At 42.9% G+C, this 13,150-nt stretch overlaps 1 protein-coding gene across 4 annotated transcripts in view; it reads right to left on the bottom strand.

Annotated features, from left to right (window-relative positions):
- The window catches only part of ttll5 (tubulin tyrosine ligase-like family, member 5), a 90,803-nt gene that overhangs the window by 52,808 nt on the left and 24,845 nt on the right, over positions 1–13,150 (bottom strand). The window contains exons 15-22 of one of the 4 annotated variants that reach the window (XM_020488036.2): positions 8,379–8,470; positions 6,143–6,184; positions 4,682–4,783; positions 4,477–4,568; positions 3,822–3,884; positions 3,317–3,349; positions 1,076–1,224; positions 508–766 (exon numbers count right to left, since the gene is read on the bottom strand). In XM_020488036.2, the coding sequence (XP_020343625.1) occupies positions 508–766; positions 1,076–1,224; positions 3,317–3,349; positions 3,822–3,884; positions 4,477–4,568; positions 4,682–4,783; positions 6,143–6,184; positions 8,379–8,470 (832 nt within the window). The remainder of the gene's footprint in view (positions 1–507; positions 767–1,075; positions 1,225–3,316; positions 3,350–3,821; positions 3,885–4,476; positions 4,569–4,681; positions 4,784–6,142; positions 6,185–8,378; positions 8,471–13,150) is intronic. The other 3 variants (XM_020488037.2, XM_031828980.1, XM_031828981.1) reach the window with 3 other exon arrangements.

Raw genomic sequence — 13,150 nt, 5'->3', positions numbered from 1 at the left:
AGACACACTTAAAAAAATCTATAGGAGACTGGAGCCTTTGTTGCCGTTTAGACAGAAGAATGTAATATTCATTAATGTTATTGTAAAAACAAAAAGAGGTCTAAATATTTTTGCACGCGTATTACAAAATTAAGGATGGTGGGGAGCCTTTCAAGTCCTTCCAAATTAAAACAGAGAAAGGACAGTTTGACTCCTACAATTAACAGTCAAATCACAGGGAGTGTCTCTACATTGAATTCAAGGCTGACACCCAGGATTCGCTTCCTCAGTGTTTTCTCTATGTTGTGAATTAGGTACACATGGAAGAGACTGATCACAACATGCCGGGGTAAGAAAAGAGGCCCAGATTTTCTCCTTTGCTTTTTTGGCCCGTGCTCTGGGAGCCTCATATTTCTCCTTCTGCTGCTGAGAGAAGCAAAGTGAGGGGTGGTGGGATGGATGAAAAGGGAGAGAGGAGAATTCGGAGAGGGCTGCCAACAGGAGCAGAAGCCTGCGGTGTGCACTGACCTGAGGTCCCAGCCCTGCTGGAGGATGTGGAGCAGGTTGACTTTGGGTTTGGTAATGGCAGTGGTGCATCGGGCCGGTTCTGCAGAGGACAGGGCCTCATTGTGGAACCGCTTCAGTGAGGTGGGCACACTGTCAGTCTGCACCACTAACGAACCCAGGGCTTTCTTATTCTTCTCCTCTTCCTCCTGAACCCTCTCCTCCCCCTCTTCAATATCCTCCTCGTCACTGGTCCCAGTAGGGGAGGCCTTGCGACCCCTCGCTTAAGTACAAAGCATTACAGAAAAAAAGTCAAACCTCACAATGTCAATTACATCATTGTGTCTTTACTGGATCAAATGCAAACACACTTCAACACAAGAGATCTTATGGTAGTTGTTATATAAACTCACTGTCATATTTGGCCATATTCATTCTGGTAGTGGGGAGTTCTTAATATAAAGTAAAGGAATGAACGCGTCTGATTGTCTCCCCCTTGGCTTGGCCAGACAGGCCGTGGTCTGGGTCTGAGACTAGACAGAGTGTTGCTATGCTGTGTCAGCTGGAAGAGGACAGACTCCCTGAGGCCTACCTGCTCTTTTCCTCCCCATGGCGGAGTGCTCTGCCAGGTGGCGCAGCCTCCGCCTCCGCGCCTCCAGCGACAACAGCTTCCTCTCGTACTGGATCACGTGACACGCGTGGAACACATCCACCTGCAGCTGCACATTACCATTCAGCTTCCTGATGGGGGACGAGAGGAACGGCTTTAATATGATTCCTGAACCACAGATTCCCATTCAGAATAATAAAACTGAGGGATCAGTTCAACTCATTCAGCCTGCATTGCGATATTTCTGCTAAAGCATTCAAGTGTTGCTTTACTCCCAATGTCAAATAATACAAGGCACTGTAATAATATACAGGTACATTAGACATTGCTAAGACAAGTGTGGCTGAATAAGTCCCTGTGAAGATAAATGTATCAGATTATAATTTTCCGAGATATTGTGGTAAGATATGGAAAGTTGGAAGACATGGAAGTGGTCAGATGACGCAGATGCTATGCTACAAGACAGTTTTGCAAGCACAAACTGGAATATGTTCCAGGATTCATCCAATGGCATTGAGGAGTGTACCACCTCAGTCACCGGCTTCATCAATAAGTGCATCGACGACGTCATTCCCATAGTGCGTACATATCAAAACCAGAAGCCATGGGTTGCAGGCAATATCTGCACCAAGCTCAAGGCTAGAGCTGCCGCTTTCAAGGAGCGGGAAATCCAGCTATGCCATCAGACGAACGACCAAACAGGCAAAGTGTCAATACAGGACTGAAGATTGAATCCTACTACAGCAGCTCAGACACTCGTCAGATGTGGTAGGGCTTGCAAACTATTACGCACTACAAAGGGAAATCCAGCCGCGAGCTGCCCAGTGACGCGAGCCTACCAGACGAGCTTAATGTCTTTTATTCTCGCTTCGAGGCAAGCAACACTGAAGCATGCATGAGAGCACGAGCTGTTCCGGACAACTGTGTGATCACACTCTCCGGAGCCGATGTGAGCAAGACCGTTAAATAAGTCAACATTCACAAGGCCAGACGGATTACCAGGACGTGTATTCAGAGCATGGGCTGACCAACTGGCAAGTGTTTCTTCACTGACATTTTCAACCTCTCCCTGACCGAGTCTGTAATACCTACATGTTTTAAGCAGACCACCATAGTCCTTGTGCTCAAGAAAGGGAAGGTAACCTGCCTAAACTACTACCGCCCCTGTAGCACTCGGTAGCCGAAGTGCATTGAAAGGCTGGTCATAGCTAACACCATCATCTCAGAATCCCTAGACCCACTCCAATTCGTATATATACAGTATATATATATATATATGCTGTTCATTGATACATTTAGCTCAGTGTTCAACACCATAGTGAGCTCAAAGCACATCACTAAGCTAAGGACCCTGGGACAAAACACATCCCTCTGCAACTGGACCCTGGACTTCCTGACAGGCCGCCCCCAGGGGGTAAAGGTAGGCAACAACACATCTGCCATGCTGATCCTCAACACGGGGGCCCCTCAGGGGTGTGTGCTTAGTCCCCTCTGTACTCCCTGTTCACCAACGACTGCACGGCCAAGCACGACTCCAACACTATCATTACGTTTGCTGACGAAACAACAATGGTAGGCATGATCACCGACAACGATGAGACAGCTTATAAACCTGGCAGTGTGGTGCCAGGAGAACAACCTCTCCTTCAGCGTGCACAAGACAAAGGGGCTGATAGTGGATGACAGAAAAAGGAGGGCCGAACACGCCCCCATTCACATTGATAGGACTGCTGTGGAGCAGGTCGAGAGCATGGTCCAAACACACCAAGACAGTCGTGAAGAGGGCACGACAATGCATTTTCTCCCTCAGGAGACTGAAAACATTTGGCATATGTCCTCAGATCCTCAAAAAGTTCTACAGCTGCACCATCGAGAGCATCCTGGCCGGTTGCATCACTGCCTGGTATGGCAACTGCTCAGCATCCGACCGTATGGCGTTACAGACGGTAGTGCGTACGGCCTAGTAAATCACTGGGGCCAAGCTTCCTGCCATCCAGGACCTTTATACTAGCCGGTGTCAAAGACTCCAGTCACCAAAGTCATAGACTGTTCTCTCTGCTACCGCACGGCAAGCGGTACTGGAGCGTCAAATCTAGGTCCAAAAGGCTCCTTAAACAGCTTCTAACCCCAAGCCATAAGACTGCTGAACAATTAATCAAATGGCCACCTGAACTATTTACATTTTATTTGATAGTAAGGGAAAATGGCGGCAATAACACCCACCGTGATCTTGAGGTCACCACCGCTTTCCCCAATCTGAGGACCAAAGCAAGCGACATGGAAAAATCATAAAGGGCCAGAGGAGATGCCAGCTCCCCAGAAAATATTATGCTATAGTGAAACTGAGTAAATTAAATACTGTACAAAAACCTAAAACTCATAATCACATCTGAAGTCTGAACCCGTGCAACAGAAAAAATAAATGTGTTGAATTGTGTACCAAAATTCTTTATAGTTTTGTTAATTCTATAACATTTTCCCTGCTCTTCCTTGCTCTATAAACTCTCCCCAGCACCAAATGCTGTTTGAGGACTAGACTACCAAAGCCACACTGCCACACAGACACTGTGCTCGCTCTGGAAAACTTTACAGTTTACTATTACCATACAGATCTTATTAGCTGTTGTCCTCACCTATTCATCTGAAGACAAAACAAACAGTCAACCAACCGTTTCCACAAACTGATGGAGAAGCTGTTCCCTTAACCAACTACGAAGGAAATGCTTACCTTCCATGGAAAAGTCTGTTAGCCAACATGGAGTTCATCGATGTCTTATACTCCAGATAACAACTGAGAAACAGACACAGATAATGACAAAATGACAACCATCAACATCACAGGCTGCACTGGGCTTCAGCATCCTCTGTCTAATTTGTGGGGGGATGAATGTGTTACAACAGGGATATTGTGATACTCAATGTCATAGGCCCCAGTCATTTCAAGACCACTTCGAAACATACTGTGTAAAAAGCCACAAAATCCCCAGTATTAACAGGCCCATAAAGCTAATCAAGCAGCAAATCCCTCATACAGGAATATGGACTGTAAGCACAAAACTATATTTCCTCCTAAATAGTGGGTTTAATGCTGTTTCAACTAGAAGTCATCATGGGATTTCAGCCATGTTTGGGGAAAATATAAAAATGTAAAGTCTATAAATACTCTGAGATGTTATGTACAGTAACCAGCCAATTCTCTAATGTGTATCAGCTTCTCACCTTACTCCTAACTGCAGTAGTAATAGATGTACTAAGTAGTAATAGTAGTGGCTAAATGTAGGGAGGCAGCATTATGTACATCGCTTTTCTTCCCTTATTCTAAAATGTATCTAGACACTTGCATTAGTGTGCAACATTACCCGACGTGTCTGAATCCCTCTCACCTATACAGTTCCCATGTCTCTGGGGTGGGGAAGATTCGGATGAACCCCCCTCGTCTCTCGTGCTCCTCTCTTATCCTCCTCAGGACTTTCAACTGCCATGGAGAAGAAGAAGAAAAAAGAACCCTTAACTACAATTCTATGTTAGTGATAGATAATATGATAGATCTGCATGAGAGGGAAACTAACTTCAGCTATGTATATTTACCTCCTCAGCAGTCAGGCCCAGGGTGCTGTCCCCCTGTTTACTTCCTGGCTTCTCCTTAGGCCCGTCTGTGTCAGTGTTGTTGGCTGACAGGGGTCTCTGCCGCTGCAGGAGAGGAGGAGAGTGAACACATTGTTATATTGATACGGTACCATCCACGTACTTCCCACATAAATCCTCCCCGATACTGGTTTAATACATAAATCCTCCCCGATACTGGTTTAATACATAAATCCACCCCGATACTGGTTTAATACATAAATCCACCCCGATACTGGTTTAATACATAAATCCTCCCCGATACTGGTTTAATACATAAATCCTCCCCGATACTGGTTTAATACATAAATCCACCCCGATACTGGTTTAATACATAAATCCTCCCCGATACTGGTTTAATACATAAATCCTCCCCGATACTGGTTTAATACATAAATCCTCCCCGATACTGGTTTAATACATAAATCCACCCCGATACTGGTTTAATACATAAATCCTCCCCGATACTGGTTTAATACATAAATCCTCCCCGATACTGGTTTAATACATAAATCCTCCCCGATACTGGTTTAATACATAAATCCACCCTGATACTGGTTTAATAAGTGTAATGAATAGGGTGTTAATGCAAGTTGGCTAGCTCTGTTAAATTCTTACATTTGCACCTAAGAAATCATCTCACACACTGATAAAACTAATACATCTTAAAATGTAACAATCTTTACATACAGAAAAGCACCAACTACATTGAAAATGTTTAAAAATAAACAAATAATCCTCTTTCCTCCCTCCCTGGGTTCCATTAAATGGCACATTTTCTATCTTGGCTAGCTGGCATTCCTGACTCCCTCTTACTCGACATGCATTACCAGGGCTGATTGACGACTGGAGCGCAGGTTTGAACCCGGTCAGACAGCAGGGGCATAACCCCACAGGATCACATACAGCATTTGTCATCTAAATAGTGGGGGGAGATTACTTTTAATTTGTCTGACTGGTTGGGGGAAATATTAAATAATCTCAACTGTTGCTCCTAATCACAGTATAGGGGAAAAGGACAGGTTGTCCCTAGGAGCCCAAGATTCTGTAACTGCCTCTAACAGGACTGCTATAGTGGCAATATTGTTTTGCTGTGTCTGTAACCGGAAGAGGGGCATTGCACACTTGTACTAATGTGATGGATTCTAAGAGCTGCATTGCGATGCTTATAAATCATAGTCTTGCCCAGACCAATCTACTAAAGACTATTCGATTTAAAGCACCACTTCGATAGAGGGTACTTTTTGGAAGCCGCAAATAGGGAAAATAGAAGAATAGGTTGGACTGAAAAAGAGTATAAGCGGTTGAAAAAGTGACTTTCTTACCAGTTAAATGTAAAGACGTCACGGTGGTGAGGGAGAGGGAAAAGGTGCAGCAGGGTTAATGTGGTTGGGTTAGAGGATATGAGAAGGCAGGACAACTTACCACTCTGGAGGGTGCAATGGTGGACTGAGCAGATAAAGGACGCTAAGAGAGGCAATGGAGTGTAAGTGACAGTGAGATGAACATCAGCCGCTAACTACACCTCACTGTAAACATACACACATGCAAAGAAGCACACTTAGACAAGCACATCAAAAGAAACAAACAGACACATGCATACAGAACACATATGAACAAACTTCCAGCCTTCTTACTGTAGAGAAACTATCTGTGCTCATTGCATGATAGCTATAAGGTGGAGTAGAAAAATGTCTGATTTGATGTCCCACCAGCAGATCCCAGCCCAGACCGGGTGCAGTAGTTGACTGCACTGAGCCAAGTGTATTAGCTGCTGTGGCATCATTTAGCAAAAGGGCCTAGTGAGAGGATTAGTCACTTGATAAAAAACAATAAATAATAATCCACAGAGCGCTGCACTCGCCGTGCTGATGATGTCACCCCAACACTGCAATTACATTAACAGTTGTTTTTCATGAGAATGTTTTTCCATGAGGGCAAAAAGGGCTCAGCTCTAACAGCAAAACAAGTACAGTACAGTAACCCTAACCCATGAAGTTAGGTTACAATTGAAGTCGGAAAACTCGTTTTTCAACCACTCCACAAATTTCTTGTTAACAAACTACAGTTTTGGCAAGACGGTTAGGACATCTACTTTGTGCATGACACAAGTACATTCTCCAACAATTGTTTACAGACAGATTATTTCACTGTATCACAATTCCAGTGGGTCAGAAGTTTACATACACTAAGTTGACTGCGCCTTTAAACAGCTTGGAAAATTCCAGAAAATGAAGTCATGGCTTTAGAAGCTTCTGATTAATTGGTTAATTGACATCATTTGAGTCAATTGGGGGTGTACTTGTGGATGCATTTCAAGGCCTACCTTCAAACTCAATGCCTCTTTGCTTCACATCATGGGAAAATCTAAAGAAATCAACCAAGACCTCAGGAAAATAAATTGTACACCTCTACAAGTCTGGTTCATCCTTGGGATTTCCAAATGCCTGATGGTACCAAGTTCTTCTGTACAAACAATACTACGCAAGTATAAACAATACTACGCAAGTATAAACACCATGGGAACACGCAGCCGTCATGCTGCTCAGGAAGGAGACGCATTCTGTCTCATAGAGATGAATGTACTTTGGTGTGAAAAGTGCAAATCAATCCCAGAACAGTAGCAAAGGACTTTGTGAAGATGCTGGAGGAAAGAAGTACAAAAGTATCTATATCCACAGTAAAACAAGTCCGATATCGACATAACCTGAAAGGCCAGTCAGCAAGGAAGAAGCTACTGTTCCAAAACTGCCATAAAAAAAGGCAGTCTACAGTTTGCAACTGCACAAGTCCTCTAGTCTGATGAAACAAAAATAAAACTGTTTGGCCATAATGACCATCGTTAAATTTGGAGGAAAAAGAGGGAGGCTTGCAACCCGAAGAACACCATCCCAACCATGAAGCACGGGGGTGGCAGCATCATGCTGTGGGGGTGCTTTGCTGCAGGAGGGACTGGTGCACTTCACAAAATAGATGGTAGCATGAGGAAGGAAACTTTTGTGGATATATTGAAGCAACATCAAGACATCAGTCAGTAAGTTAAAGCTTGGTCGCAAATGGGTCTTCCAAATGGATAATGACCCCAAGCATACTTCCAAAGTCGTGGCAAAATGGCTTAAGGACAACAAAGTCAAGGCATTGGAGTGGCCATCACAAAGCCCTGCTCTCAATCCTACAGACAATTTGTGGGCAGAACTGAAAAAGCGTGAGCGAGCAAGGAGGCCTACAAACCTGACTCAGTTATACCAGCTTTGTCAGGAAAAAATGGCCCAAAATTCACCCAACTTATTTTGGGAAGCTTGTGGAAGGCTACCCGAAATGTTTGACCCAAGTTAAACAATTTATGCTACCAAATACTAATTGAGTGTATGTAAACTTCTGACCCACTGAGAATGTAATGAAATAAATAAAATATTAAATAAATAATTCTCTATTATTATTCTAACATTTCACATTCTTAAAATAAAGTGGTGATCACTAAGACAGGGAATTTTTACTAGGATTAAATGTCAGGAATTGTGAAAAACTGAGTTTAAATGTATTTGGCTAAGGTGTATGTAAACTTCCGACTTCAACTGTATATGGCATGGAAAGACTGTTCCTTCAGATGTCGAAACTAAATCGCTTTTTGTGAAACAATAAGAAGGGTGGTGTCCCATACCTGTGCTTTGGGGGCTGGGTACTTCAGGCCCGGGTCCAGAGCCACCCGTTCAGAGCGGGGTTGTCGTAGCAGGGGGTCCTGACAAACAAAGCCTGCAGGGACATGACACTACAATGAGTAAATGACAGTGGCCAAATATTCTAGAGAGCATGTGTTATCTATAGCAGTAAAACCACATGAATAAAGATCAATCTGATACTACCATTTGTGACATCAATATGGCAGCTCTAGTCCTAATCTTTCTCCACAGTTCTTCTCACACCGACTCCCAATAATTGACATATGCTCTCTCTTTCTAAAACTCACTATGAGCTAACCGATCCAAGAAGTGAAGAAAGAAAAACGACTTTATACTTTCCCTTCATACTTTCTCATACAGAGTGATAGGAAAACTTATTTTGGATCAAATCGACAGCTCAGGTCCTGAGGTTCTTTGTACTGCCTCATCCAAGCCGTCAGGTAAGAATCGGGCTCTTGCCACGTTCTTGTCTAAATGCAGCAATTATTACAAGCACGGCTGACGCGTTACTGACAGCTACACACAAGGGGAAAATGAATGCTAATGGCATGCTGTCATTATTTACAGAGCTGGTATGTAGCCCAAGTGTTATCTGCCAAAAGCACCGGGATTTGTTTGGTGAATAATAGATGGGGTATGTTTTACATGTCACTGCTCATTTTCCCCAGGCCTGCACTCATGCATCAGTCCAAAGATAACTGGATATTTATGATTCCCTCCTCTCACTTAATGAGCGGGAGGGAGTGGAGGGAGATCCAGCCGCAAGCTGGCCCTGGTACAGACATACACATCACAGTCCCTCACACAGCGCCATTAGATATGGCCTCCAGGGCTCAGTGTCATTTTATATTGTCAACGGATCATGACAGGGAGGTACAAACAAGATGACAAAAGTACTGATATGAACATACGGGGAGATTAAATGTAACCTTTATTTAACTAGGTAAGTCAGTTAAGAACAAATTCTTATTTACAATGACGGCATACCGGGGAACAGTGGGTGAACAAGGCAGTTAAGAGGCAGAACGACAGATTTTTACCTTCTCCGCTTGGGGATTCATACCAGCAACCTTTCAGTTACTGGCCCAATGCTCTAACCATTAGGTTACCTGCCACCCCAAATTAGCTGTACTTGTAGTACACGTGTCATTGTCAATGCTCAACTTGCTTTGGAAAAAATTGGCTGAGACTGAAAGTGTAATAAGAATATTTATTTCAGATGTGGACTTGAATTTCTATCAAATATTCTCCACAGCTCCAACCTGGCTACCTGAGAATGCATTAATTGTGAAGGAATGTGACATAACAAAGACATGTTATTCTCTGCATTAAGTGTCTGTTGTATAAACAGTGTTAATCTGCACCTAGGGCTAACCAATTTTTTGTTTGCAAGCTAAGGATTTATTTGGCTTAATAATGTGAGATCGCATTTCTCAAGAGAGCTTAATGACTCCAAAACAACCAAGTCATCTGTTGACAATTTCCCCTGCCAGTCATTGAATGTCAATTACAATGATGCCTGTGGTTTCTCCACAATTCTGAGGCCCCATTATGGAGCAATCCTACTAGGCATATTCTCTAATATACAACGTTAAACTAAGTGTGGGGCAAAAGTTAGTATAAAACAATGCCTGACTGAAACCAAGCGTCAGGCAGCAGAATGGCCAATTAGTGTCTTTCTTCATTCGCAATGAGGATTTGCTGAAGAAAGCCCTAATAACAAGAGACACCGGGCTGAAAAATACACGTAGTGGAACCTGCTGCCGGCTAAATGCTGAGGATGGCAGGAGCCAGGTCCAACAAAGTTTCCATCTACGCTGGCACTCCCCAGCTAGGCACCAGCCCAGTTCACAGGTAAAGAGAGGCCTTGGACGAGACATGGAAATGGGTGTTAAAGGCATGAGCAAAGTGATCACATCACAAAGGGTAACTCATTAAGCAGCCTGCCCATGACATGTCCTTTAAACTATGCCACTTTGTTTACATACTCATCTCATATGTATATACTGTACTCGATACCATCTACTGCATCTTTCCTATGCTGCTCTGTACCATCACTCATTCATATATCTTTATGTACATATTCTTTATCCCTTTACACTTGTGTGTATAAATAAGGTAGTAGTTTTGGAATTGTTAGCTAGATTACTCGTTGGTTATTACTGCATTGTCGGAACTAGAAGCACAAGCATTTCGCTACACTCGCATAAACATCTGCTAACCATGTGTATGTAACAAATCAGATTTGATTTGATTTGATAAATGAAGTGTTGAGAATCGGGCCTGTTCTTTACTGACTCACGATGCATAGCTATTGAGATGGCTTTAAAAAAAATTGTGTGCATGATTAGACAGATGTCTGCCTGAGAAAAGGTCCTTACAATTCATTATATTGTCAAAATGGAAATAGGTGTCTTAGCAACAGTGGTTATAATGAGATAAAGAGCCTGCATGGAAATATGTTGACTCCTAAAACCTGGACCTTTCTGACAAACTAGGCTTTAAAACAAGTAAGTATATAGAGGTTATGGTTTACTCAGTCACATCATAAAGATCATGTGGTTAAAAATAAACAGGTGGGTAGGGTTGGGCGGTACACCATATACAGTGGGGCAAAAAAGTATTTCGTCAGCCACCAATTGTGCAAGTTCTCCCACTTAAAAAGATGAGAGAGGCCTGTAATTTTCATCATAGGTGCACTTCAACTATGACAGACAAAATGAGGGGGAAAAATGACACAAAAATGACAAGATTTCTGGCTCTCACAGACCTGTAACTTCTTCTTTAAGAGGCTCCTCTGTCCTCCACTCGTTACCTGTATTAATGGCACCTGTTTGAACTTGTTATCAGTATAAAAGACACCTGTCCACAACCTCAAACAGTCACACTCCAAACTCCACTATGGCCAAGACCAAAGAGCTGTCAAAGGACACCAGAAACAAAATTGTAGACCTGCACCAGGCTGGGAAGACTGAATCTGCAATAGGTAAGCAGCTTGGTTTGAAGAAATCAACTGTGGGAGCAATTATTAGGAAATGGAAGACATACAAGACCACTGATAATCTCCCTCGACCTGGGGCTCCACGCAAGATCTCACCCCGTGGGGTCAAAATTATCACAAAAATCCCAGAACCTAGTGAATGACCTGCAGAGAGCTGGGACCAAAGTAACAAAGCCTACCATCAGTAACACACTACGCCGCCAGGGACTCAAATCCTGCAGTGCCAGACGTGTCCCCCTGCTTAAGCCAGTACATGTCCAGGCCCGTCTGAAGTTTGCTAGAGAGCATTTGGATGATCCAGAAGAAGATTGGGAGAATGTCATATGGTCAGATGAAACCAAAATATAACTTTTTGGTAAAAACTCAACTCGTCGTGTTTGGAGGACAAAGAATGCTGAGTTGCATCCAAAGAACACCATATCTACTGTGAAGCATGGGGGTGGAAACATCATGCTTTGGGGCTGTTTTTCTGCCAAGGGACCAGGACGACTGATCCGTGTAAAGGAAAGAATGAATGGGGCCATGTATCGTGAGATTTTGAGTGAAAACCTCCTTCCATCAGCAAGGGCATTGAAGATGAAACGTGGCTGGGTCTTTCAGCATGACAATGATCCCAAACACACCTCCCGGGAAACGAAGGAGTGGCTTCGTAAGAAGCATTTCAAGGTCCTGGAGTGGCCTAGTCAGTCTCCAGATCTCAACCCCATAGAAAATCTTTGGAGGGAGTTGAAAGCCCCAAAACATCACTGCTCACTGCTCTAGAGGAGATCTGCATGTAGGAATGGGCCAAAATACCAGCAACAGTGTGTGAAAACCTTGTCAAGACTTTTGACCTCTGTCATTGCCAACAAAGGGTATATAACAAAGTATTGAGATAAACTTTTGTTATTGACCAAATACTTATTTTCCACCATAATTTGCAAATAAATTCATTAAAAATCCTACAATGTGATTTTCTGGATTTTTTTTCTAATTTTGTCTGTCATAGTTGAAGTGTACGTATGATGAAAATTACAGGCCTCTCTCATCTTTTTAAGTGGGAGAACTTGCACAATTGGTGGCTGACTAAATACTTTTTTGCCCCACTGTATGCGGTACCCTGGGGTATTTCAAAATACCATCAGTATGACTATCCAATAAGGTCAATACCCAATATTACATTTAATACACATGAATATTAGTACTTTTTAAATAAATACCTGCCATCAACTTGTGCACTAGGTAATAGATAAAGCAGATCGCGTTCATCATTTTGCTTGTTAGACTATTTTGTTTGCCAGCTATATACCTTATAATGATTAAGTTAACTATATAAGATTTGCGAAATAAATCCTCTCGAGCTGGGTTTTACTATCTTGCTAATGTTAGCTAAGTGGCTAAAGTTAGCTTGCAAGATCAAGCTTCTTGATAACAGGAACAGAGAAAATCCCCTCCTGGATTAAGATCCCTGCTGTCTAATGTTTGTTTTGTGCATCATGCTGCAAACTGCATTTTGATATGTACTGAACAAAAATATAAAACGCAACATGTCAAGTGTTGGTCCCATGTTTCATGAGCTGAAATAAAAGATCCCAGAAATGTTACATATTCACAAAAAGCTTATTTCTCTAAAATGTTGGGCACAAATCCCTGTTAGTGAACATTTCTCCTTTGCCATCATAATCCATCCACCTGACAGGTGTGGCATATCAAGAAGCTGATTAAACAGCATGATCATTACACAGGTGCACCTTGTGCAGTGGACAATTAAAG

This window comes from Oncorhynchus kisutch, linkage group LG7, assembly GCF_002021735.2.
Source record: "Oncorhynchus kisutch isolate 150728-3 linkage group LG7, Okis_V2, whole genome shotgun sequence".
Taxonomy (NCBI): domain Eukaryota; kingdom Metazoa; phylum Chordata; class Actinopteri; order Salmoniformes; family Salmonidae; genus Oncorhynchus; species Oncorhynchus kisutch.
Note: the sequence above shows the minus strand (reverse complement) of the source record. Positions and strands in the feature narration are given on the sequence as shown.